This window comes from Balaenoptera acutorostrata, chromosome 11 (genome assembly GCF_949987535.1).
Source record: "Balaenoptera acutorostrata chromosome 11, mBalAcu1.1, whole genome shotgun sequence".
NCBI classification, from domain to species: Eukaryota; Metazoa; Chordata; class Mammalia; order Artiodactyla; family Balaenopteridae; genus Balaenoptera; species Balaenoptera acutorostrata.
In genome coordinates, this window is record NC_080074.1 from 43,124,624 (window position 1) to 43,152,335 (window position 27,712).

At 36.3% G+C, this 27,712-nt stretch overlaps 1 protein-coding gene across 5 annotated transcripts in view; it reads left to right on the top strand.

The window, feature by feature from the left end:
* Nucleotides 1-27,712, top strand: part of OSBPL8 (oxysterol binding protein like 8) — a 207,723-nt gene that overhangs the window by 104,689 nt on the left and 75,322 nt on the right. For 4 of the 5 annotated variants that reach the window (XM_007194985.2, XM_057556630.1, XM_057556631.1 and 1 more), the window contains one exon: nt 6,554-6,691. In XM_007194985.2, coding sequence (XP_007195047.1) covers nt 6,554-6,691 — 138 coding nt within the window. The remainder of the gene's footprint in view (nt 1-6,553; nt 6,692-27,712) is intronic. The other variant, XM_007194990.3, reaches the window with a different exon arrangement.

Consider the following 27,712-nt stretch of genomic DNA (forward strand, 5'->3'; position numbering starts at 1 on the left):
TTGAATCACTTTGCTGTACACCTGAAACATTGTAAATCAACTGTACTTCAATTTTAAAAAAGATTTACTCTCAGCAAATTTCAAATATGCAATACAGTATTATTAACTCTAGTCGCCATGCTGTACATTACATCCACATGACTTATTTATTTTATAACTGGAAGTTTGTACCTTTTGACCCATTTTGCACAACCACAACCCCATCCCCCTCTCTGGCAAACCACCAATTTGTTATCTGTATCTGTGAGTTCAGTTTTTGTTGTTGTTCTTGGTTATTTGTTTAGCTGCCACATATAAAGGAGATCATATGGTATTTGTCTTTCTCTGACTTAATCTCACTTAGCATAATGCTCTGAAGGGACATCCATGTTGTCACAAATGAAAAGATTTCATTCTTCCATTGATGGACACTTAAGTTGTTTCCATATCTTGGCTGTTGTAAATAATGCTGCAGTGAATATGGAATGCGTATATCTTTTCAAATTAGGGTTTTCATTTTCTTTGGATAAATACCCAGAAGTGGAATTGCTGGATCATATGGTAGTTCTACATAGGTTTACTTTTTGAGGAACCTACATACTGTTTTCCATAATGGCTGCACCAATTTACATTCCCACCAACAGTGCACAAGGGTTCCCTTTTCTCCACATCCTCATCAATACTTGTTTTTTCTTGTCTTTTTGATAATAGCAATTCTAACAGGTGTGAGGTGATACCTCATTGTGGTTTTGATTTGCATTTACCTGATGATTAGTGATGTTGAGCATCTTTTCGTGTACCTTTTGGCTATTGAGCTATATGAGTTCTTTATATATTTTGGATATTAACCCCTTATCAGATATATGATTTGCAAGCATTTTATTCCATTCATTGTGTTGATGGTTTCCTTTGCTGTGCAGAAGCTTTTTAGTTTGATGTAGTTTCACTTGTTTATTTTTGCTTTTATTGCCTTTACTTTTGGTGTCAAATCTAAAAAATCATTGCCAAGACTGACGTCAGGAAGCTCACTTCTAGGGACTTCCCTGGTGATGCAGTGGCTAAGAATCCACCTGCCAATGCAGGCGACAAGGGTTCAAGCCCTGGTCCGGGAGGATCCCACATGCCGAGGACAACTAAGCCCGTGCACCACAACTAATGAGCCTATGCTCTCGAGCCCGCGAGCCACAACTACTGAGCCTGCGTGCTGCAACTGCTGAAACCCGCGCATCTAGAGCCTGTGCTCTGCAACAAGAGAAGCCACTGCAATGAAAAACCCGTGCACTGCAATGAGAAGCCCACGCACCACAGCGAAGAGCAGCCCCCACTTGCCACAACTAGAGAAAGCCTGCGTGCAGCAATGAAGGCCCAACACAGCCAAAAATAAATAAATTAAATAAATAAATAAATAAAAGAAAAAAAAGAAGGTCACTTCCAGTTTTCTTCTAGGAGTTTTATAGTTTCAGGTCTTAAATTTGAGTCTTTAATCCATTTTGAGTTAATTTTTTTGTCAGAAAGTAAGTGGTCCAGTTTCATCCTTTTGCATGTGGCTATCTAGTTTTCCCAACACCATTTATTAAAGAGACTGGCCTTTTCCCCATTGTATATTCTTGGCTTCTTTGTCATAAATTAATTGACCATATATGTGTAGGTTTATTTCTGGGCTCTCTATTCTGTGCCATTGATCTATGTGTCCCTTTATATGCCAATACCACAGTGTTTTGATTACTGTAGCTTTGTAATATAATTTGAGATCAGGGAGTGTGATGCCTCCAGCTTTGTTCTTCTTTCTCAAGATGGCTTTGGCTACGTGGGGTCTTGTGTGGTTCCACACAAATTCCATTGGAATTTTGAGAGGGATTACATTGTCTGTAGATTGCTTTGGGTAGTATGGACATTTTAATACTATCCCTCCAATCCATAGCATGGTATAGCTCTCCATTTGTGTGTGTCTTCTTCAATTTCTTTCCTCAGTGTTTTACAGTTGTCAGTGTACTGGTCTTTCACCTCCTTGGTTAAGTTTATTCTCAGGCATTCTTTTCAATGCATCCTCCCATTTTTATTTTGCATTTTTGGTCTTTTTCTAATTGATTTATAGGAGTTTTTTTTTTTTTAACATATTCTGGATACCAACTCTTTGTTAATTATATGTGTTGCAAATATTTTCTCTTGTTTTTTTTTGATTTCTTTATATCTTTTGGTTAGATTAATTCTTAATTTTTTTTCCTTTCTTTTTTGGTTAGTGCTTTTTTGTGTCTTTTTTTTAATTTTTGAATTTAATTTTATTTTTTTATACAGCAGGTTCTTATTAGTCATCAATTTTATACACATCAGTGTATACATGTCAATCCCAATCGCCCAATTCATCACACCACCATCCCCACCCCCCTACGGCTTTCCCCCCTTGGTGTCCATACGTTTGTCCTCTACATCTGTGTCTCAATTTCTGCCCTGCAAACCAGTTCATCTGTACCATTTTTCTAGGTTCCACATATATGTGTTAATATAAGATATTTGTTTTTCTCTTTCTGACTTACTTCACTCTGTATGACAGTCTCTAGATCCATCCACATCTCAACAAATGACCCAATTTTGTTCCTTTTCATGGCTGAGTAATATTCCATTGTATATATGTACCACATCTTCTTTATCCATTCATCTGTTGATGGGCATTTAGGTTGCTTCCATGACCTGGCTATTGTAAATAGTGCTTCAGTGAACATTGGGGTGCATGTGTCTTTTTGAATTGTGGTTTTCTCTGGGTATATGCCCAGTAGTGGGATTGCTGGATCATATGGTAATTCTATTTTTAGTTTTTTAAGGAACCTGCATACTGTTCTCCATAGTGGCTGTATCAATTTACATTCCCACCAACAGTGCAAGAGGGTTCCCTTTTCTCCACACCCTCTCCGGCATTTGTTGTTTGTAGATTTTCTGATGAAGCCCATTCTAACTGATGTGAGGTGATACCTCACTGTAGTTTTGATTTGCATTTCTCTAATAATTAGTGATGTGGAGCAGCTTTTCATGTGCTTCTTGGCCATCTGTATGTCTTCTTTGGAGAAATGTCTATTTAGGTCTTCTGCCCATTTTTGGATTGGGTTGTTTGTTTTTTTAATATTGAGCTGTGTGAGCTGTTTATATATTTTGGAGATTAATCCTTTGTCCGTTGATTCGTTTGCAAATATTTTCTCCCATTCTGAGGGTTGTCTTTTGGTCTTGTTTATGGTTTCCTTTGCTGTGCAAAAGCTTTTAAGTTTAATTAGGTCCCATTTGTTTATTTTTGTTTTTATTTCCATTACCCTAGGAGGTGGATCAAAAAAGATGTTGCTGTGATTTATGTCAAAGAGTGTTCTTCCTGTGTTTTCCTCTAAGAGTTTTACAGTGTCTGGTCTTACATTTAGGTCTCTAATCCATTTTGAGTTTATTTTTGTGTATGGTGTTAGGGAGTGTTCTAATTTCATTCTTTTCCATGTAGCTGTCCAGTTTTCCCAGCACCACTTATTGAAGAGACTGTCTTTTCTCCATTGTATATCCTTGCCTCCTTTGTCATAGATTATTTGACCATAGGTGCGTGGGTTTTAAAGGAATCATTTCCTACCCCAAATTTATAAAGATATTCTCTTAAATTTTCTTTAAAAAGTTTTCAAGTTTTGCTTTTTGCATTTATGTTTTTAATTTCATAAAAAATATTCTTTGTGTGTGGTATGAGAGTGGGACCTATTTTTCCAACATGGGTGACCAATTTTCCTAGTATCAATATTATTAATTGCATAGTCTTCCTACCTCTAGCATATATACACGCTCCACATATGCATGGGTTTGTCTCAGAGAGCTCTCTGTTAAGGTCTTTAGATCAATTTGTCTCTCTCTATATCAGTACCGTACATTTTAAATTTCAGTAATAATTTTTAGGTATTAAATGCGTATTGGATTTAGTAACTGAATAAGCCACCATATACTTTATGATAATGAAGTTTCATAAAAATATAAAATTTGTTGATTTGATTCCTTCAACAAAATTCTTTTGAACACCTTCAGTATGCCAGAATTGCACTGGGACTTGAGGATTTATGGAAAAATAAGGCAGACAAAACTCCCTTCTCATGGAATTTATGGTCTCATGTAGAAGGCAGGTAATAGACAAATAAATGATATAATTTCAGATACTGATAAGAGCTACAGTGAAAATCAGGTAGGGTAAAGTGATAGAATATAATTGTGGTAGAATGGGCACTAACCAAAACAAAAAAACCCCAAAACCAGAATTGATAAATTGTATTCTATTAAAATTAGGAACTGACTTATCAAAAAACACAGTGAGGGGCTTTTCTAAAGAGATGACATTGGAACACAGACAACAAATGATGAGAGTGGTCAATAATATGAAGATCTGGGGTAGAAGTATTCCAGGTAGAAGGGAAAAAAGATATAAGGGCTGCGACTGGGGCAAGATGGCATGTTTGAGGAATACCAAGAAGGCCGTTATGGCTGGAACCAAGTGAATAAAGAGGAGAGTAGTAGAGAATGAGGTTGGAAAGATAAGCAGGGGCCAGACTGTTGAATCTTTAGGCCATGGAATTTATTGCAAATATAATGGAAAGCCATTGTGGATATTTCTGCTTAATACAAATCTGATCTATGGTTTACAAAGATTACTCAGGCTTCTGTATAGAGGATGAACTCTACAGAAGACAGGGAGCAAGATGCTAAGTCTGGAGACTAAGTAGAAATCTGCTGCTGTGATAATGGTGGTAATGGTGGCTTGGAACAGGGTGGTAGTTGTGGAAGTGAGGAGAAGTAGGAGGATTCCAGATAAATTTTGAAGATAAAGTATAAAGATCTCACAGATGAATTGGATATGAAATGTGAAAGAAAGAGAAAAATCAAAGAATACATCTAAGGTTTTTGGCCTAAGAAAGTGGGGGAGGGGAATAGTGATTCCATTAACAGATGGGAGAGAGGCAGGTTTGGAGGATAAGGAAAGGCAAGAACGGTTCTGGATAAATTTGAGATGTCTGTAAAATAATAGAGGTGATTATAAGGCAGGTAGTTGGATATGTGAGTTTTTGAGTTTAAGAGGAGGTAAAAATTAGTAGTCATCAGTGTAAGGATTCTTTTTTATGGACTTGATGGGAAAATAAATTTTTTATATCTTTACTTGGATGATAAGTGAAAGTATTTTTGAATTTTTACTTTAAAATTTAAGGAGCTAAAATATAATTTTGATAACTTTAGCACAATTTGAAAACATGTTAAAGCAGTTCGATTTAAAAGATAAGGTGATTAAAAATGTGAATATTAAGTTCTCATTAAGTTTAAAATTACATCTAGACTGAAGACAGAAGCATCCTCTCTCAAGATAAAACTAAAGTTTTCATAGACTGAAAAGCACAGTTATATAAAATGAAAGGATGGAGATCCTGGGGCACTGTGGACTTGCTCACGATTTGCCCTACTCCTTCAATGAGTATTTTTCTCTTTTCTGTCCTCTCTGGAACTGGGCATTGCTCTCCTCTATTAGTAGCTTGGTCAAATGGGTGAACAGCAGCCTTAAACACTAGATTGATTGTTGGGGCAGCAAGCTTTCGAGACCAGACTTTAAACCAAATGGTCCTAAGTTAGAATCTTACCTCTATTACTTAGTCTTAGGCAAGACAATCTCTGAACCTGAAGTTTCTCCATCTCTAAAACAAGAATCACATCTACTTTCCATGAAAATTAGAAATTAGAGGAGAAATTCTAGTGAATATAAAATACCATTTTGGGGCTTCCCTGGTGGTGCAGTGGTTGAGAGTCCGCCTGCCAATGCAGGGGACACGGGTTCGAGCCCTGGTCTGGGAAGATCCCACATGCCGTGGAGCGGCTGGGCCCGTGAGCCACAATTACTGAGCCTGCGCGTCTGGAGCCTGTGCTCCGCGACAAGAGAGGCCGCGATAGTGAGAGGCCTGCGCACTGTGATGAAGAGTGGTCCCCACTTGCCACAATTGGAGAAAGCCCTCGCACAGAAACGAAGACCCAAGACAGCCATAAATAAATAAATAAATAAATAAATAAAATTTAAAAAATATATATGGAAAGTGAAAAAGGCAGATGTTTAAAAAAAATATATTTGCCACTGCATTTAAAAAAAAAATACCATTTTATACTGCTATTAATTTGTATTTTTTTCTCATTACTAATGAGGTTGACTATCTTTTCATGTGTTTACTGACCATTTGTATTTCTTCTGTGAAATGACGTTGTCTTTTGCTTACTGCTCTATTGGCAATATATAGAGTTAATAACACAATGAAAGGTTGACAGTAAACCTTGGAGTACTTTCATTATCAGAATATGTACTTTCATTTTTATGAGGTCTATAATTTGTATAATTTGACTCATACCTATAAATTCATCTTGAATTGATAACAAACTAAAAATAAAACAATTACATTAATTTATTGAAGTATTGAGTTGGTAAAATGAATATAACCACCTAGGCCATTTCAATCATAGTTCTATTCCATGTTATTAACTATGCCATTACGTAAATATATGACTTAAGTACTAATTCTTTTTCCCTTCTTTCCTTGAGCTGTGGTAGCAAACAGTGACGATACTCAACACCTGACACCAGGAAAGATGAGTCAGCGCCAAGGGAAAGAAGCTTTTCCAACACCAACCAAAGATTTGTATCAGCCATCTTTTAGTCCAGCAAGTCCTCATAGCCAGGGTAAGGAGTTGTACTTTCAATGTTTTTTGTTGTTGTTAATGGTGTGGTGTGTGTTTGTGTGTGTGTGTGTGTGTGTGTGTGTGTGTTTAGGGAGAAAATGACATTTGGGGGTCTGTCATGACTTTTCTTTTGGACTGTTTGGTTTTATAAAGGTTTATGTTTGTTTTGATCGTTCATAATACTCTTGAAATGAGTGCATTTTCCTTTAGAGTCATTTAATTCCCCTTATGTTCTCCAACATATTTGGTTAGTTGTATCATTCTTCTAATTCAGTGATTCTCAAACTTTTTGGTCTCAGGGCTCCTTTGTACTGTCAAAGATTACTGAGGCCCCCAAAGAACTTTCGTTTATGTGGGTTAGGTAACCTCTTGATACTTACTGTATTGTAAATTAAAACTAAAACCTTAAAAAAATGTTTACTCTATTTTTTTAATTGAAGTATAGTTGATGTATGTACAATATGCACGTTACAGGTGTACAATATAGTGATTCACAATTTTTAAAGGTTATACTCCATTTATATTTATTATAAAATATTGGCTACATTCCCTGTGTCATATAATAAATCCTGTAGCTTATTTTATATGTAATAGTTTGTTTAAAATGTTTACTGTTAATTCATTTAAAATTAAATAATAAACCTATCACAGGTTAATATGATTAAAATATTTTTATGAAAAATAACTGTCCCCCTCTCCCCCACCAAAAAAAAGTTGAGTGAGAATGAGAAGAGTAGTATTCTTTTCCCTCAGGGTCCCTCAACCTTGGCCCTATTGTCATTTGGGGCTGGATAGTTCTTTGTTGAGGGGAGATATCCCGTGCATTGTAGGATATTTAGCAGCATCCTTGGCCACTACACAGTAGATGCCAATAGCATTTTTCCTGATTGTGACAACTAGAAATAGCTCTAGATCTTGACAAATGTCCCTTGCAGGACAAAATTGTCTCTGGCTGAGAACTACTGTTTTACAGTTTTTGCAAAGCTCTTTAATTTATGTCTAGCTTTGTCAAGGACATTTGTAAGTGAAACTGGCCTTCTTTTACTGCAAGTGCATGGCAGTGAAGAAATCAGTGACTACTACTGCAATCTGGTGCCTCTGCTTTGATATGTGCTGAAGTGCCAGGGGTCTTATCCAGCATTGCTTTTGCACTATCAGTGAAAATGTCAACACAGTGAAAAAGTATTATGAAACTAGTTTTGACCTTGCAGACCCTTTAAAAGAGTCTTGGGGACTTCCAGGGATTATGGAATTCCTAATTCATAATTGATACCTTTTGTATATTGGATTCTGCTTCTTAGCTAAAGTTTATTTGATCAAATGCTTTGAACTCTCCTGTGGTACTACTGGTAACTGTGGTGGAAAGACTTCTGCTTTTAAAACTAAGAACTTAAATTTGGTGTTTGAAAGCTAATATGTACTTAGGTTATCAAGTATTTTTAAAAATTTAGTCTTAACAATTATGTTATACTGTCTGCATAGTTAGTCAGGTTTTAGTGTTGTTACTTTATGAATTATTCCTTGAAGTAGGCTTTAGTTACTTCTTTTTAAATGAATATTAACTGGTTAATAGTAAGCTACATGATCATTTTCTAATTTATTCCAGTGGAAAATGTTTTTCTAGTCGTGTTAGATGGAGACATTTTTACATAGCATTGCAGGAATTGGAAAAACTTTAACAAGATAAAAACAATTACTACTATGCTAAAATTTATTGCTTAGTTGTTGAATATATTTTGGAAAATTGGTGTTTTTGTTTCTAAATGCTTTTTTGAAAATGGGTATATGGTACACAATGGTATAAATAAGCTTCATTAAGATAAAATTCTGAAAGGATGCAGCTTACGTGATTTTTTTGTTCTGTGCACCAGAATTTTGACTGTAATAAATATGGTTCATCTGATTCATATATCTGTGTACTAGAATATTTAGAGGAATTCTTTAACTTGGAATTTAATGAAGCAACAAAAAGGTTAGTTACTAATCATTAAAACTACTTTCATATGTGTCACGAACATTTTCAGGCAAACAGGGAATTTGAGAGAATAGTACAATGAACACTAATAAATCCATCAGGTAGATGTAAGAAATTATTAACCTTTTTTTGGATTTATTTTATTTATTTGGGGGTGGGGCTGGAATATTTGGAGTAAATCATAGACCTCATGATGTTGTACCCCCAAATACTTAATCCATCTCTAAAAATTAAGAACATTTTCTTATATAACCATAAAACCTTTATTAGATCTAACAAAGTTAATGATAATTATTTAATATAAGCTAACACCTAGCTCAAATTTAAATTTCCCCTGTTGTCCCCAAGTTTTTTGCAATAAGCTTCTTGAAACCAGGATCCAAGAAAAGTTCATGCATTGCATTTGGTTGTTATATAATTATATCTCCTTTAATCCCAAAGAGCCTCCTTGTTTACTCTTATTTTCTCTTGTGCCTTTGACTTTTTTAAGAAACTAGGTCAGTGTCCCTACAGAGTGTTTGACCTTTTGGATTTGATTGCCTCCTTGCAGTATTGTTTTATTTGTTTCCCCCTGTCTTTTGTATTTTCTGTGAACTGGAAGTTAAATGCAAAGGCTTTATTACATTCAGGTTGAACATTTTTGGCAAGATTGTTTTCTAGGGGATGTGTACCACTTCATGCTGCCTCGCATGAGAATTCACTCAACATACGATTGTCCCACTATTAGTGATGTGAGATTGATCAGTAAGTTCAGGTGGTGACAGCCTGATCCTCTTCAATTGAAAGTTGCATCTTTTCTCCCCTTATAACCTGAAAGTAAAAGACAGTTGGCACCTAGTAAATATTCTGTTCCCCATCAACTTTTCACCTAAAGGTGTAAGCACTCTTTGATGATCAAGATCAATTACAACATTAGGGTGGAAAAATGGTGATTTTCTAATTCTGTCATTCTTTTTACACTTGAAGTTTTTCTGTTAGAAAGAGATCTTAATTATCTTAAGGCTACCTAGTAAACACTGAAATATAGTACCTATAGGAAAGTCAGGATAAATGGTTATTGCCTCCTAAGTACCAGTTTTTTAGATTAAAAAGAAGACATAAAGTCTACTTCCAGTGGTGACACATTTTTTTGGCTTAAAAATTTTTTAATGTAAGGAACTCATGCATTGAAGATAATAATAGTATCTATCCAGCACATAAGATTTTTATAAGGCTTAAAATGCATTAATACATATAAAAAGCTTAGAACATAGTCTGGTAAATGATAACCACTCATGATAGCTGATTAATAATAACCACAACAACAATATTATTACTATTATTATTATTTTAAATAAATGATTCTATTTGAGTTGAAGGCTGATATTTCGACTTTTGCTGTACTTCACCATCTTATAGAGGCTCATTTGGAAATTCTTTTAGTATGAATGGCCATGTACAACCTCTAACTTTTGCATTTACAGCGGCCGTAGTGTTAGTTATATCTTGATTTACACCTAAATGTTCCTGGGTAAGTTATGGGTAAATTAATATTTGTAGAGTGAATTACATACTGAACGTACTTCTTTGTTAAAGTCAACCTATTGGGTTTTTGTAATGTATAATATCTCCCTCTGGTTTACCTACTGAAATTCCACATCATAGTTTTCAGGTGTCAGAGGTGTGTTTGAAATAAGATAAACCCATTAACTCTTGGTTATGGTGAAGATAAATTATTGGAGATTAACAAATATCTAGAAAACCTCTTTGATAGGTCTGCCATAACTCAAGTACTCTAGATCAGTATTTCAACTTCTGAATGGAAAGAATTCTAAAACCTTATTGATAGTAATAATGACTAACATTTAAAGTTCCCTGTGACTCTTAAGTGCTGTTTACATGCATTATTAGCTCCTGGAATTCATATAAGAACCTTATGGTATGTAAATCATTCTCCCTGTTTCACAAATGAAGAAACTGAGCAGTTGGTAAGGGTAATTTCCTTAATGTAGTTTACACAGTTAATATGTGATAGAGCTAAAATTTGAACCTAGATATGACTCCAGACGTTTATATTTTTTAAGTTTTGATCAATTTAGTCATTAGATTTTTGAGGCTCAAATTTTCCAAACCTTAACTCTGGCTCCTGTGTCTTTCGATATAACCCCATTATGTGTACAATGCTTTATGTGGAGTCTTTTTTTTCTTTCTTTCTTTGAGTACTATCTAGGAGTACAGTTGTGAAATCATATGATGAGTGTATGTTTTACTTTATAAGAAATGGCCAAAACTGTTTTCCAAAGTAGTTATACCATTTTACATTTGTCAGCAGTGTATGAACATTTCAGTTGCTCTGTAACCTTGATTTCTTTTAGTTTAGCCATTCTAGTGGGTGTATAGTAATATCACATTGTGGTTTTAATTTGCATTTCCCTGATGACTAATAATGTTGAGCATCTTTTCATATGCTCATTGGCCACTTGTATATCTGAAGTGTCAGTTCAGATGTTTTTGCCCATTTAAAAATTTGGCTTGTCTTACTGAGTTTTAAGAATTTTAAAATATATTTCAGTATCATCCTTTGCTAGCTGTATATGTTGTATTTTCTTCCAGTCTTGGCATGCCTTTTCATTGTCTAAATGATTTCTTTCAAAGAACAGATGTTTTTAATTTTGATGAAATCCAATTTATCAATTTTTCCCTATGACTCAAGCTTCTTCCCCCCCCATTAAAGAAATCTTTGTCTACCCTAAAGTTGCAAAGAACATTTTTTGTGATTTCTTCTAGAAGTTTAAAGTGTCGCAGCTCTGGTGTTTATCTTCATTTTCCTTCTTAACTATCATCGTCTTAGGTCAGGTCCTTATTATTCCATACCTACATTACTTAGTACCATAGTATCCTAACTCCTCTTAGGACCTTGCCTTCCAATATACCAGGCTCATCTTTCTTAACAAGACAACCAAACAGAAAATCATTGTTACATGTTAAGGTGAGACTGTGATGGGAATAGGGTTCTTATAGATGTATATGGTCAGAGAAAACATGGATCCTATGAAGTAGGTCTCTTAGGGAAATTATATGAATAAAGAGAAATAGAAAATTATAAATGAAAATACAGATTTTTATTATTCAAGCTTATAACTGAAAACTTCATTAGGTATCTGCATTTACGACACTCCCATTCTCAAAAAGCCAGTGGTTGACTGTTGCCTAGAGCAGTGGCTCCTAAGTCTGGCTGTATCTGAGAATCACCTGGGAGCTTTCTTTGCTTAGATGTAGCTTTTTCTCCAACCTTTCAAAATCTCTAGGGTGAGTCTGTGTATTTATGAAGCTCTCCAAGTGTATCTGATATAGCAACATTTGGATCAGCAAGCAGAAACCAGCAATAAAGAGCATAAATTACAGATTTCATAATCTTGTAGTTAGAGCTGTTAGTATTTCTGACTTTATTCTTCCCTTCCAATTTCATTTTATATTTTCCCCCATCATGAACCTAGCTAGATGACTTTCTTCCCTGTTCCCCATAAGACTGTGCTTATATTTATTCTCATTCTCCATTGTGGAACATTCTCTCCCTTCCCTCTGCTTATCTAATTCTTCTCAAATCCCGGGGTGCAAAAAGATGACCTCAAAATAAGGATCAGATCAAGAGTTCTTCTGTAAGATTTTTTTGGTTGAGACCTCAGAAAGATTTAAGACAATGCCTCTTAGAGCCTTTCAGCTAGAAAAAAGCACTGAAAAGAGTCTTAAAGGCATACCTTATAAGAATGTCTCACCTAGTCCAAAGAGCTTCAAGGCTCTTAAGTCTGCTGTCCTACAGTACCATGACAGACAGCCCAAAGAAGAGAGTGGCCTATCTCAAAGAGATTAGTGGGTGTGACGTCTGTTTAATGGAGTTATTTCCAATAAAATTCATAGGAAACCCACAAAGTTGTTACAAGGATGGTACTAATCAAAGCATCAGCAGCCTAGACATAAAAGGATAGACAAAGTTCAACTAAAAAGAACCTTTGTATGTATGGGGAATCCCAGTCTTTTTTTTTTTATATATTTTTTAAATTAATTTATTTTATTTATGGCTGTGTTGGGTCTTCGTTTCTGTGCGAGGGCTTTCTCTAGTTGCGGCAAGTGGGGGTCACTCTTCATCGCGGTGCGCTGGCCTCTCATTATCGTGGCCTCTCTTGTTGCGGAGCACAGGCTCCAGACGCGCAGGCTCAGTAATTGTGGCTCACGGGCCTAGTTGCTCCGTGGCATGTGGGATCTTCCCAGACCAGGGCTCAAACCCGTGTCCCCTGCATTGGCAGGCAGATTCTCAACCACTGCGCCACCTGGGAAGCCTGGAATCCCAGTCTTATATGGGCAGGAAGCAAGCTGAGAAAGCTACACTGTTGCAAACGTGAACCATTTCTTATGAAACAGGAAGAGTGACCTGGAGGATGGAGCTGGAGCCCAGAGGGTAGAGTCAACAGTGACAGAGGACTGTTTTCAGGGAGCAGAACTGTTGTTCTAGTCAAGTTGCTGATGACATGTCCCTAGCAGATTTCACAATTGCTATGGTACTGATGTGTGCCTTCTGTGTAACTCCCTACTCCCTACAGCTTTTGAACTCAAGTGTCTATTGCAATTCTATCCCTGGCTTACTGCAGTGGGGCAGATAAGTTATCTTTTGAGGCAATGGGATTTTGATTTGAGAGGAGCTGTATCAAAGGAACCATATGGGGACTTCCCTGGTGGTCCAGTGGTTAAGACTCCACCCTTCCACTACAGTGGACATGGGTTTGATCCCTGGTCAGGGAACTAAGATCCTGCATGCTGCGTGGCCAGAAATTAAAAAAAAAAATTTAATTAAAAAAAAAAAAGGAACCATATATGCCTAACTAAACCCAAGGAGTACATGTGCATTTGAACCTAATTTAGATAACAAGATCCTGGCCTTACAGCCAGTGCTGTAATAGGATGACATTTTGATTAGGGAAAGGGCATTGAGTATATTTGGCATGTGGAAGGAATGTAAATTAGGTGGACAGTGGTATATTTCATTTTCAAAGGTGACTGCACCAATGTCTTTCATCTCACATGCTCTTTTTCTATGTGTCCTTACAACTTGCCCATCAAGAAATGGAGTCTATTCCTCTTCCACCCCTACCTCTGTTTAGTTCTAGGCTGGCCATGTCTATTGGCCAGTCTATTGGCTATGACCAACAGAATGTAGTAGAAGTGATATTCTAGGACTTTTGAGACCAGGCATTAAAAAGATCTGGTAACTTCTATTTTTGTATATTGGAGGAAGTCAGCTTCCATGTAAAAGTCTCACCATCCACATACTACCAGCTATATGAAAGCCCAAATTGGCCACCCCCTAGCTGTTCTAGTCACCTAGCTAAAGGACCAGACATGTGAGTGAGGAAAGCATATTGGGATTTCCAGCAGATGCTATGTGGATTAGAGACAAGCTGTCCCCATCTGCCCCCCTCCCCCAGTTTGCCAAAATTGTAGAATTATGAGCAAATAATTTTAGTGTTTTAAACCAGTAAGTGTTGAGTGGTTTATTGTACAACAATAGATAACTGTAAGAGTAGGCAACACAAAATGATTAGAATTGCATTTATAAATTTGGAAGAATACAGTATATGAGAGAAGACTCATTACTAGACTGTACCGCCCAGGCGAGGTGAATACAGCCTGGATGAGAGTGACAGTTGTGTGAGTTTTAAAAAAAAAAAAATGGAGAAATATATAGAGGAAAATTTGTCAAGGATTAGTGATTGATTGGGTTGGGGGGGGACAGAGGAAAAAGAGAGGGAGGACTCAGCAATGACTCCTTGATATTTTGCTTGGGAAACTAGTTCAGCAGTTTACCAAGATAGGGGACTATGGAGGAAGACTATGTTTGGGGGAAAGATGCTGAGAACTCCAATTTTGGACATGGTGAGTTTGAAGGACTTCATCCATGTGGAGCTGTTGAGGAGGAAATTGGCTTTATGGGTTTAGAATTTAACAGACACTTACGCACTAGATATGTAGATTTGGAAGTCATCAGCTTAAATATAGTAATTGACGACAGAGTTAAAACAATTGTGTAGATCAGTTTAGTGATTCTCAGACAGTACAGTTTTGGGTTTTTTTTTAATGAAATAGAATAGGATCAAAAGATCAGAGCTTACGTAATCTGATCTGTGAAATTGTTATCTGATACTCATATGTGTACACACACACACTTGATGTAAAATATAGTTCTCATTGTGAGCTGTGAAAAGTTTGGAAAGAATTGTAGTTTGAGAAAATAAAGGAGTTGGAACACAGTCCTAAGAAGTGTCAGCATTTAAAGATCTGTTGGAGAAGGGATTGGCAAAGAAGATTTGTAAAGGAATGTTACATCCCAGGAGAATGAAACAGGGTTTTATGAAGGAAGGGGAGTGACCTACAGTTTTATATATAACTCAAAAGTAAAGCCAATTAAGACAACTGAAAAATTATCCATTGACAAGATATCTTTGATAACTTTTGTGAAATCAGTTTTGGAAACAGTGATGAAGCTAGATGGCAATAGGATGAGGAATAAGAAAGATAAGAAATTGGGGACAGTTAAGATAGCAAACTCTTAGGAATTGTGCCTTTGAAGGGGAGGAATGTGTAGGGTAGATAGAAAAAGAACATGGGACAAAAAGGAGATTTGTTTTAAGATGAGATATTTGAGCATGTTCAGACATTGACAGGGGAAAGTCAGTAGAGAGAAATACTATAGTAGAAAGGAGAATTAATAGGGCAGGTTCTCAGAGAAGGCATCAGGGATGGGATCCATTGTGAAGATTAAGGGATCGACTGGACTAGGAATACAGCTAGAAAGTGGAGGAACCATGATAGTGGGATTGCCAAGTAGCGTTTAGGTTGGTATCAATCTGACCTAGTATGGGATTTTCTTCTGTAACGTTAGGCTTTGCTTGGTGTATGCAACAAAAGAATGGTGGCAGAGTGAGTGTGGGATGCTGGCAAGGGAGTGGAGTTTGGTGGATGAGCTTGGTGGACTGCTTTGGTGGAGGGGTAGGATCTGTAGGAGGCAATGCCAGGATCAGTAGACGGCTTGGAAGCATTGTGTTAAGTGGCTGTAGGGGCAAGGGCTCTCTTATAGACAAATACTGAACTGATAAAATAATTGCGGGTTAGTGTGAAAGGAAGAGAGTTGTTGAGCGTAAATAAATGTCTGTTTGTCATATATATATATATATATTTATATATTATAAGTATATATTCCCCCATGCCTCGCATAGTACCTGCAACATAGTAGGTACTTTTATGTTTATAATAAGTGAATATGTGAATAAATATCTTTATTGAGTACCTGTTATGTGCTGGTTCCTGCCACTGTGAAGCTTATAGGCTCATTTTTTAATGAATAAACGCAATTTTGGAGGTGATCTTCATGTGCTGGTAGCCCCTTCTCTGACATGAACCTCACGTGTCATATTGTTCCTGTGTTTGCTAACGAGAGAGAGTGGATGACCAGGCAGACAGACAGATTGATTGATTCATTCATTCACTCATTCATTCATTTAAAATGACATTCGTCTTGCTGATATTTGCTGGACTCATACTAATAGCTACCATTTATTGAGCACTTACTGAGTTTGGCTATTATACTAAAAGGTTTATATGCCGAATTATATTTAACTTTTGAAACAACCCCACAGATATAGGCACAGTTACTATGTCTGCTTTACAAGTGAGGCAGTTGAGGATTAGGGATGTTAAGAAATTTGTTTAAATTCACAAAACTGGTAAGTGTCAGAGTCAGTTTCAAATTCAGGACTGTCAAAGCCCATAGTCTTTAACTATTCAACTATACTGGACTGAATTACAGATCAGCTATTTTCTTTTTCTGTTTTATACATGGTATGGTGATAGAAATTTATGTTTTGCGAGTGCTTTAGAATGGCAAAGATTCTTATTGTTCCTGTTTTCTGGCTGAGTCTCCTTTATACATATTGATTCATACCAATTTAATGTGGGTCACTTTCCCTTAAAAACAACTTGTTTATTTTTTTGCACTGTGGTTTCCTTACATCATTTTAGGATTTTTTTTTTCTTTTTTTTTGGAGGAACTAGGGAGTCTCTGGCTCTCCTCACTAAAGCCCACCCACACACGTCAAGATAATCTTTCATTTGTTATCTGTTTAGATTATGATGATGAATTATTTGGATTATTCCAAAAATTGTGTATTTTCCAGATTTTTTTCCCTGTTTGAAGACTAAGTACCAGTTTACTTCAAAGTAGTTTTAACTTAAGTATGATAACAATCTCTTAAGTAGGATGGTATTTGTTTTAGGCTGACTTGTTTGAATGTAATGTATTTCAGTTGTTTATCAAGAAAAAAAGACTTGTAGATTAATTAGGCTTGTTGTCTCCCTTTTCCCTGTACTTTTGAATAAGGACAATGCTAAGGCAGCCTAGAGACTAAATTATAGCTCATCTCACAGACAGATGCTCTGTTCCCTCTGGATCACGTTTGAGATTATTATCGAAGCTTGATGAGTTACTAAATTTTATCTTGTAGCTACCCTTTCTTTCTCTGGCCATAAAAAGCTATTTTCACGGTTCTATTTTTTAAAAACCATCTTTCAATTGTAGTGCTTTGTGAGAGAATGTAAAATGTTGCTGTGCCAAAACTTATATGAATCCATTTCAAACTAACTTTTGTGTTTAAAATTTAAAAACTTTGAAAACTAAAAGTTTTACCTGTTCAATCAGTTTTATCAAAGTTAATTTAAGCCATGTTTGGTTTATCTAGGCTTGAATTAAAATGTCTACACTTAGTATTGTGTTTCCCTTATCCTTTAGTAAATTCTCTTAAACCTGTGAAGTCCCTTCACCTTGAATGCTCTGGCAGCATTAAACGTGGAGTGATGGGTCTATATCTAATATTTCTTACTTAATAGAAAACTTTAAAGGGGGATTTTCTTTAACAGAGAGTGTAGTGTTGTGAAGATATCGTACCAGATTCCCCAGGGTGACAATTTTAGACATTGTTAACAAAATCTCAGGTGACTAATGCTGAGTACCTTCAGTAGAGTGGCTCACAGACCAAAGGAGACCTAGAAGTCAGTTTCCTCCCTGAACTGAAGCAATTCCTCCTTCCTTGGCAAGACATTTCTAGGGTCAATTCTGAACATATATGAGACCATACACACACTAACAAGTGTGTTCTTGAATACATGTGTTATATTTCATGAAAATTGTTTTACCTAAAAGAAAACTTGAATTTATTCCCCACCCCCACTATCTTTTTTTCCCTAGATGTTGTGCTTTGGTAGATTGTTTTCTTTAGAAATAGTATAAATTAGAGGTTATGTTGATTTTCTTCTAAGTTTCTGAGCCCTCAATAAGTTAGATTTCTGAAGTTATTTCTTAAGACACGGTTGTTTTCTGTTTTGAAATTCCTTGTGTTTGGGGAGTTGCTTCATAGAGCTATGAAAGTACCTATTAAGTAATGAAAGAGAATATAATATTTGGCAAGTTAAGAAAATAAGAATAAAATATTTTTCTAAATCTCTCTTGTGAAATGTTGCAATATCTGTGTTCTTCAGCTGTTCCTGCAGGGGAAACTGAAATACTTTGAAATCATTTATTGAAAAGTGAGAATGAATAATTCAGCTTTGTTTTAAGCATCTTTACAAAGGTGAGAGAGTCTGTCTTATCCTTGCCAGTCCTACTAATTGCTTCTTTAACAAAGCAGTAAGTTGAACATTAAGAATGCTAAAGGATGCTTTTCTCCCCATAAGCATATACATTCATATATTCCTTCCCCCCCCAATTTATTTATTTATTAAGATAACAGTGAAGGATTGTCACAAAATACCTGCACTAGTTTCTCAGCTCTTTTCTGGTGGGATTTCCCCCCCCCCCAATTGTTTTCACAGTCTGAGAGGTTGAGATCTCCATCTTAGCAAGAATGGTAAAAGAATTTCATTTGTAGAGTTAGCTGCTACAATTTTCCTTTCCGTATTTGAGGCATGTAGAGGCAAGCTTTCTGTATTTTTAATGAATATATAGCAAGATAATATCAATTTAATTTACCAAGTAATATTTGTATAATTTCTGAGAGAAGATAAACAGTAATTTCATAGAAACTTTTCTGTTTCCATTTCTTTGTGGTAACTTTGAACATATATTAAATTTTATTTAAGGATGAAACACTGAAAGTTTAGCAAACTTATCTTTTTCCAGGTGGAGGAAGGATGTTTGTAACAGAAGGACAAATACCACCTGGGGGGTACAGGATTTTCCAAGGGTCTCCTCTATCAAGCCAGCCTTTATTTAGCCTGCTTGGTACCTAATTCTGTACTAGAGAGCAAGAACAAACAAAAAATGATATTCGTAGCCTCTGCCTTCAAGAGTTTAATTTGTGATTGCGAAGTTTAGGGACAAGAAGTAGGGAAACATAAGAAAACATGAAGACATGTAGCTGAACTTTCACTTCCAGTAACATGGCAAACTAAATGTTCAGAGAAAACCTTCCTAGTAAGAACATCAAAATGCTGGACATGGTGTTTTAAAAATTTATTTTTAGAGTGTGACTGACCTGTTGGTAGAGTAAGGGAATTAGTAAGAGTTACTGAGAGAAGGGAGCCAATTTAAAAAATAACCACTTAAAATAACAGAAAATAAGGTACATAGCAATAAATCTAACAAGAGGTGTGAAATACCTTTAAGTAGAAAAGTATAATACTAAGAGTATGTATTCTCAATAAATGGAGAGACATACCATGTTTCTGATAGGAAAATTCAGTGTTATTAGCATGTCACTTCTCAGATTGATTTTGTGTGTTCAATGTGTTTTGAATTCATATCTCAACAGGATTTTTTTCATGGTACTTGATAAGGTAATCCGTAACTCTCTAGGGAGAGCAAAGGGCAAAGAAGAGTCAAGACATTCCTGAAGAGGCAGAGCCAGACAAGGGTCAGGGCTTACTTAGTACTTAACATAATGCTCTAGTAAATAAGATAGGTGGTATTCATGCTGCTAGAGACAATGAGATGAATGAAACACAATAGAGACTTAGAAACAGACTCAAGCATGTATGGAAACTCAGTTTATGACATATTACTCAATAAACTGTTTTGGGGAAATTAGTTATCTGTATGAGAAAAAATGAAAATAGATCTCTTCCACTATATACAAAATCAATCCCAGATTAAATGTGAAAGATAAAGCTATTAAACTTTACAAAACATAGAAAAATATTTTTATATCCTTGAGGTAAAGAAGGGTTTAACAAGACACACACACACACACACACACACACACACACACCTCTCAAACTGAAGATTGACCCATTCTACCTTGTTGAGGTTAAGAATATGTGTTTATCTAAAGATACCACAAAAATAGTGAAGAAACAAATTACTATGCATATAACTGACAATGAATTAATATCTAGGAAAAATAAAATACTCCTATGTATCAACCCAAAAGACCAAAACCCACTAGAAAAATATACAAAAGACATGAATAGCTAGTTACAGAAGAGGTAACACAAAAGGCCAGTAAGTGTGAAAGTAAGTTTAACATTAGGAAACTGGCAAAAGTGAATTACTACTACAGTGGATTTCCATTTTATACCCACTAGATTTAAAGTGCAACAAGTACAGGTGTCAGCGGGGATGTGAAACAACAGGAACTCTCATTTACTAGTAGAGAATGCATATGTTGGTGATTTTGGAAAACAGTTTGGCATATTACATAGTAAAGTTGAAGATGAGCATACTCCTTAGTGTATCCTAGACCTAATGAAACTGTCACAAGTGTGTACCAACAAATTGTCTGTAATAGAAAAAAAAGAAATGGGGAAACCCAAATGTCTATCATCAGTGGAATGAATAAATATCATAGTTATATTCATACAGTAGAATACTATGCAACAATGAAATGAATGATTTAAAGCTACAGGCATCAGTGTGGAAGCATATACAAAACAAATTAAAGTTCATGCAGTATGATGACATTTATGTAAAGTTTAAAAATAAGTAAAATGAGTGAATGCATGGGACCTCCCTGGCAGGTAAGTGGTCCCACTGTAGGGGGCACGGGTTCTGGTTGGGGAACTAAGATTCTGCATGCCGCATGGTGTAGCCAAAAAAAAAAAAAGCGAGAGAGAGAGAGAGAAAGAAAAGAAAGAAAGAAAAAGAAAAAAAAATGAATCAAGGGACTTCCTTAGCAGTCCAGTGGTTAAGACTGCACACTTCCACTGCAGGAAGCATGCGTTCGATCCCTGGTTGGGGAAGTAGTATCCCGCAAGCTGCGCCACGCGGCCAAAAAAGAGAATCAACGCATTGTGTAGGGATAGATACATGATAGAACAACAGAAGGAATAAAATAGAATTTGGGTTAATGGTTAACTCTGATTAGAAGGGAGGTGTGTACAATCAAGCATACATGGGAGCCATCAAAGGCACTTGAAATGCTCTCTTTCTCAAGTTGGTGGTCATTACCTATGTTTTCATTTTTATTAATAATGTTTAAAATGTACACATGTTATAGTCACTCTTGTGTATACGTCCTTAGAATAAATGCATCTCTCTTTTTTTAATGGTATAGTCTGTGGGCTAGTGCTGGTGCATGTGGTGCTTTCCTAGTTCTGTAAGTAGATGAGAAAAATAAATACACTATTATGATTTTTCACTAAGTGAAATCCCTTCAGTGTAAAGGACCGTCCTTTATTATGAGATTATAGTCTTCCTGCTGTATGATATTTAATATCCCTTTGTGAATTGATGAAGACTGTGAATTATAGGTTTAAAAAAATATTATGTCTTATCAAGATGAGAACCCTGATAGCAGTGCTACAGTTTTGGGGGAAAATTTTACTGGTTCCCAAATTCTAACTCTGTGAACTATAGGTTTATATCATTTGCCTGTGTGAGGAGATTGTGGGTATAGGGTAAGAAGATAAGGAAATCCTTGTATTTTGGATGGAGTAATGGACCATGAAGTTAGTTAGATATGTGGTTACAACTGTGGAATCAAAATAGCTTCTTCAGGACCTTGTTAGGCTGATCATTAGGAAATTTCTGGAGTGTGCCAGCCTATTTAATTTATATCCAACTCCAAAGCTTGCATAGAGTTGGATAGAGTCTCTGGTGGGTAAGTAAAAAGATGTGAGCATTGGCACCAATATTTGAACATCAGCTGAGAGAGGGAATGGAGAGATCAGTATCCATTCCTGCCATCCTAAAACAAGCAATATTGTCTTATAACTTGGTTCCCATGCTTGGAGAGAAGGGCTGGAAGACTAGTTACTTGTGGAACACTAACATATTTAAATGGGTACAGTGGGGAGTGGGATTTTCTTTGTTACGTTTTGAGAACTCAGTTGTATGGAAGGAAAGAGTGTAGTAGCTTTTTTCTAACATGATACTTGCACAGCTTTCTAGTGGAAGAATTTTTGAAACAGATTTTTTTAAAGTTTTTAATTGAATCTCTGATTTACAAACTGTCCCTATATGTGAAAGATGATCTAGTTGAGTGGTCTCTGTCCTATAGGCTCCCCTTTCTTCTTCACTATCATTAAGATTTTTCTCATTTTACCCCTTCCCACCACAGACCCTATTGTAGCCTGGGATCATGTTTTTTATCCCCCATCTTTGAGTCTCGCCTTACCACAAAATGGTTTGATGCTGGCATCTGTGTTGGCAGGCTTGGGGAAAGCAGAAAGAGGAGACGGGGGAAAGTAAACACTACTCCCACGGCTGGATTCTAATATTGGCTCTATTGCTCATTTACTGTGTGACTTTGAGCCTATGTGCCTCAGAGCTTGATTACCTGTAAAACCAGGATACTACTCCTTTTGTATGTCATATTGTTGTTCTTTGAATCTATTGAGAACATATGTGAAAACACTTTTGAAAGCTTATTACTATATAATTATTAGGTAATATTATGATGGTTACATTCATAGGTACTCTTAGTACATTTTCAGTTAGATTCTTGTGAACAGTCTTAGAAAGAAACCTAAGCACTTCATTTAACATTTACTTTGTGGAAATAGACTCTCCGAGTTTCAATCAACTTTTAATGAACATGTACTCACATATGTTGAAAGCTCAGTAAGAGCAGAAATTAGGGACTGTTATGTTCATAACTCTCTTGTGCTTAACATAATTCCTAACACAAAGTAGGTGCTTATTAAATTTTTATTGAATGAATAAATGATTATCTAATATACAAATATAATTACAAAGAACTTTTCATCCAAAGGAAAGTACTGTCTTACACTTATTGCTGTGAATATGGATATATAGACAAGAATGCTATCCAGTCTAAAATTACATTAAGCCATCCTTTTAATTTTGTATGTGCATTTGCATGTGCTGTTAAGTTGAGAACGTATTTAATGCTGAGAAGCTACAGTTATTTTCTGAGGTAATGTGGGATAATAAGATTGCTTTGTATAATTTTCAAGCCATATAATCATCAATGAAATTTTACTAATTACAGCTAAGAAATTAATTGTCATATTGGAGGATGGAAATTGACTGAGAACTTTATTGTTGTGTTTTATATTTTAAAGCAAAGGTCATTATCAACCATCTTAATTTATATGTTCTTTGAAAGGTTATTAATAGACCTTTTTGCTAAGCCTGTGCTGCTTAAATAGTAGTAAATAACTATATTATTTTTTAAATTTCATGCTCTATAAGGAAACTTACTGCTGAATTTGTATAGTACCACCTTCAGATATTTAGTTCATTTTTTAAGGCAGTGGTTCTCTTCATGTTTGGACATAATACTTCCTTAAATTCTTATTGGTTGATTTTTGTTTTCAGTATTTTGATCTTTTTCCAACTCTTCTTGCTGCTTTAAGGATTTTAAATCTCTTAAAGCCTAAGTTTATTATCTTGGGATTCAAGATAAAGTATATAGCTCTTATAATACTTTCATCATAATTTAAATCAATATATTTTGTCGTGAGTGTGCATATGGAACTTTATAGAGTTTGGATGGATTTTCCAACTACCAAATTAGATTATTTCAGAATATCAGCTATGTTTGCTTCATCTGTTTTTTAAATAAAGATGGTCTGGAATTTTTCCAGGGAACTCATTGGAGTTCTATTATTACAGGGAGATGCCTTCTCCAGTCCTAATCTTTTGGCTCTATAGAAAGAGGTTGAAGCTGGGCATTTTCTTTGGGCATATAGCAGGAACATATAAAGATCTTCTTATTATGGCCTTTTGTGGTTTTTTCCTCTGCTCAAACGTCTGCCATTTTAATATGGAAAGAGTCCCTAGACCAAAGATAATATATGTAGTTGGTCTCTAGTGGCAAGGAGGTATTAGTTCTTTTTAGTGTTAGGGAATTTCAAAAGGAATAATATCATTTATGTCAGTGTTTTCCTATTTTGACAATGATCCATGTAAGAAATACATTTTATGTCACTACCCAAAACATAATGTATGTGTGTGTAGTTATATAAAAAGTCTTGGGGCTTCCCTGGTGGCGCAGTGGTTGAGAGTCCGCCTGCCGATGCAGGGGACGCGGGTTCGAGCCCTGGTCTGGGAGGATCCCGCATGCCGCGGAGCAACTGGGCCCGTGAGCCACGGCTGCTGAGCCTGCGCGTCTGGAGCCTGTGCTCCGCAACCGGAGAGGCCACGATAGTGAGAGGCCCGCGCACCGTGATGAAGAGTGGCCCCCACTTGCCGCAACTAGAGAAAGCCCTCGCACAGAAACGAAGACCCAACACAGCCAAAAATAAATAAATAAATAAATAATTTTTTTAAAAAAAAGGTTAAAGATGTATTAAAAAAAAAAAGTCTTAAACAAATGATTGATGAAACAACTTGCCTTTTAATATCAGAGTATGATGTACTCTAATATTTCCTATCTTGGCTTTTTCTGTTTCATTTTTTTAAATGCTATTTGTGAATCACTAAATTGATTTTCAACTTACCAATGAGTGGTAACTTGAATTTTGAGAAGCATTTTCAAAATAAGTAAGTTTATCCATAGGTCAAAATCTATTTCTAATATAAGTGTTTCACATGACTTTCAAAGCTATTTTGATGATCTTACAACATTCTTTTTTTGTAATTTTTTTTGTTTTCATACATAGATAATGTAGTGTAAAATGAGAGAGATGATAAATTCAAATGTTAACCCAGATATGTTTGAAGAATGTTCAGCTTTGCTATAAGTTTTACAGTAGTTGAAACTAGCCAGCAAGACACAGTAAATGTGATTATGCTGCAAGTCTTTAAAAAAAATTTTTTTTAATTAATTTTTTTTTTTTTTTGGCTGCATTTGGGTCCTTCATTGCTGCGTGGCTTTCTCTCTAGTTGTGGCGAGTGGGGGCTACTCTTTGCTGCAGTGCACGGGCTTCCCATTTTGGTGGCTTCTCTTGTTGAGGAGCATGGGCTCTGGGTTTGCGGGCTTCAGTAGTTGCAGCATGCAACCTCAGTAGTTTTGGCGTGTGGGCTTCGATAGTTGTGGCGCGTGGGCTCAGTAGTTGTGGCTCGCGGGCTTAATTGCTCTGCGGCATGTGGGATCTTCCCGGACCAGGGATCAAACCCACGCCCCCTGCATTGGCAGGCGGATTCTTAACCACTGTGCCACCCGGGAAGTCCTAAAGATTTTTTATTGAAGTATAGTTGATTTGCAATGCTGTGTTAGTTTTGGTATAGTACAGCAAAGTGATTCAGCTATATATATATATATATATATACACACACACATATATATATATACACACACATATATATATACATATATATATACATATATATATATACACATATATATATATATACACATACACATATATATATATATATATACATATATATATACACATATATATTGGTTTGTATCTGCTAATCCCAAACTCCTAATTTATCCCTTTCCCACCCCCTTTCCCATTCGGTAACCATAAGTTTGTTTTCTATGTCTGTAAGTCTATTTCTGTTTTTGTAAATAAGTTCATTTGTGTCATATTTCTATAAGTGATATCATATGAATTTTGTCTTTCTTTGTCTAATTTACTTAGTATGATAATCTCTAGGTCCATCCGTGTTGCTGCAAATGGCATTATTTCATTCTTTTTTATGGCTAAGTAGTGTTCCATTGTGTATATATACCACATCTTCTTTTTTTTTTTTTAATTATTTATTTATTTATTTATTTATGGCTGTGTTGGGTCTTCGTTTCTGTGCGAGGGCTTTCTCTAGTTGCGGCGAGTGGGGGCCACTCTTCATCGCGGTGCGCGGGCCTCTCACTATTGCAGCCTCTCTTGTTGCGGAGCACAGGCTCCAGATGCGCAGGCTCAGTAATTGTGGCTCACGGGCCCAGTTGCTCCGCGGCATGTGGGATCTTCCCAGACCAGGGCTCGAACCCGTGTCCCCTGCATTGGCAGGCAGATTCTCAACCACTGCGCCACCAGGGAAGCCCACCACATCTTCTTTATCCATTCGTCTGTCGATGGACATTTAGCTTGCTTCCATGTCTTGGCTGTTGTAAATAGTGCTGCTATGAACATAGGGGTGTGTGTATCTTTTCAAATTAGCGTTTTCTCCAGATATATGCCTACAAGTGGGATTGCTGGATCATATGGCAACTCTCTTTTTAGTTTTTTGAGGAACCTCCATACTGTTTTCCATAGTGGCTGCACCAATTTACATTCTCAGCAACAGTGTAGGAGGATTCCCTTTTCTCCGCACCCTCTCCAGCATTTGTTATTTGTAGACTTTTTAATGATGGCCATTCTGGCCAGTGTGAGGTGATACCTCATTGTAGTTTTGATTTGCATTTCTTTAATAATTAGCAATGTTGAGCATCTTTTCATGTGCCTATTGGCCATTTGTATGTCTTGTTTGCTCTTCTACCTATTTTTGATTGGGTTTTTGTTGTTATTGAATTGTATGAGCTGTTTGTATGTTTTGGAAATTAGGCCCTTGTCAGTCATAACGATTCCCAGGAAAAGATAAGCTTAACAGAGTCTCTGGGTTATAGTTTGGCTTTGATTTCTTTGAGAGTTTAACAGGAATCTCTTCTTTGGAAAGCACTGGGCAAGTGAGCCCTGGGATACATAGGGTTCATCATAGCTTGCAGTTTAGGTACTAGATACCTGACAGTAATATGGTCATGAAAGGTATTTTCTGCCTTTTAGTTCACCATGTCCTACCAAGAATAGGTAGAAAATAGAACATTTAAATTAAAAACTTTTGCTTTGTGAAAGAAAGTAACAAGAGAATGAGCTCACAAGCCAAAGACTGGGAGAAAATATTTGCAAAAGGCACACCTAGAAAGGACTTATCCAATGATATACAAAGAGTTCTTAAAACTCAACAATAAGAAAACAAACAACTTGATTAAAAAATGGGCCAAAGACCTTAACAGACACATTACCAAAGAAGATATACAGATAGCAAGTAAGCATATGAAAAGATGTTCCATGTCATATGTCATCAGGGAAATGCAAATTAAAACAACAAGATAACCACTGCACACCTATTAGGATGGCCAAAATCTGGAACATTGACATCATGAAATGCTGGCAAGGATGTGGAACAGCAGGAACTCTCATTCATTGTTGGTGGGACTGCACAATGGTACAATCATTTCAGAGGATAGTTTGGAGGTTTCTTACAAAACTAAATCATATTCTTACCATATGGTCAAGCAGTCACACTGCTTGATATTTATCCACAGGGGTTGAGAACTTATGTCCTCACAAAACCTACACAAAGATGTTTATAACAACTTTATTTTATAATTGCCAAAACTTGGAAGCAACCAAGTTTTGTCCTTCTGTAGATGAAAGGATAAATAAACTGTGATACATCCAGACAGTGGAGTATTGTTTAGAGCTAAAAAGAAATGAGATATCGGGACTTCCCTGGTGGTCCAGTGGTTAAGAATCCACCTTCCAATGCAGGGGATGTGGGTTTGATCCCTGGTGGGGGTACTAAGATCCCACACGCCGCGGGGCAACTGGGCTCTCACGATGCAACTACTGAGCCTGCGCGCCACAAGTAGAGAGCCCACGTGCTCTGGAGCCCACGTGCCACAACTGGAGAGC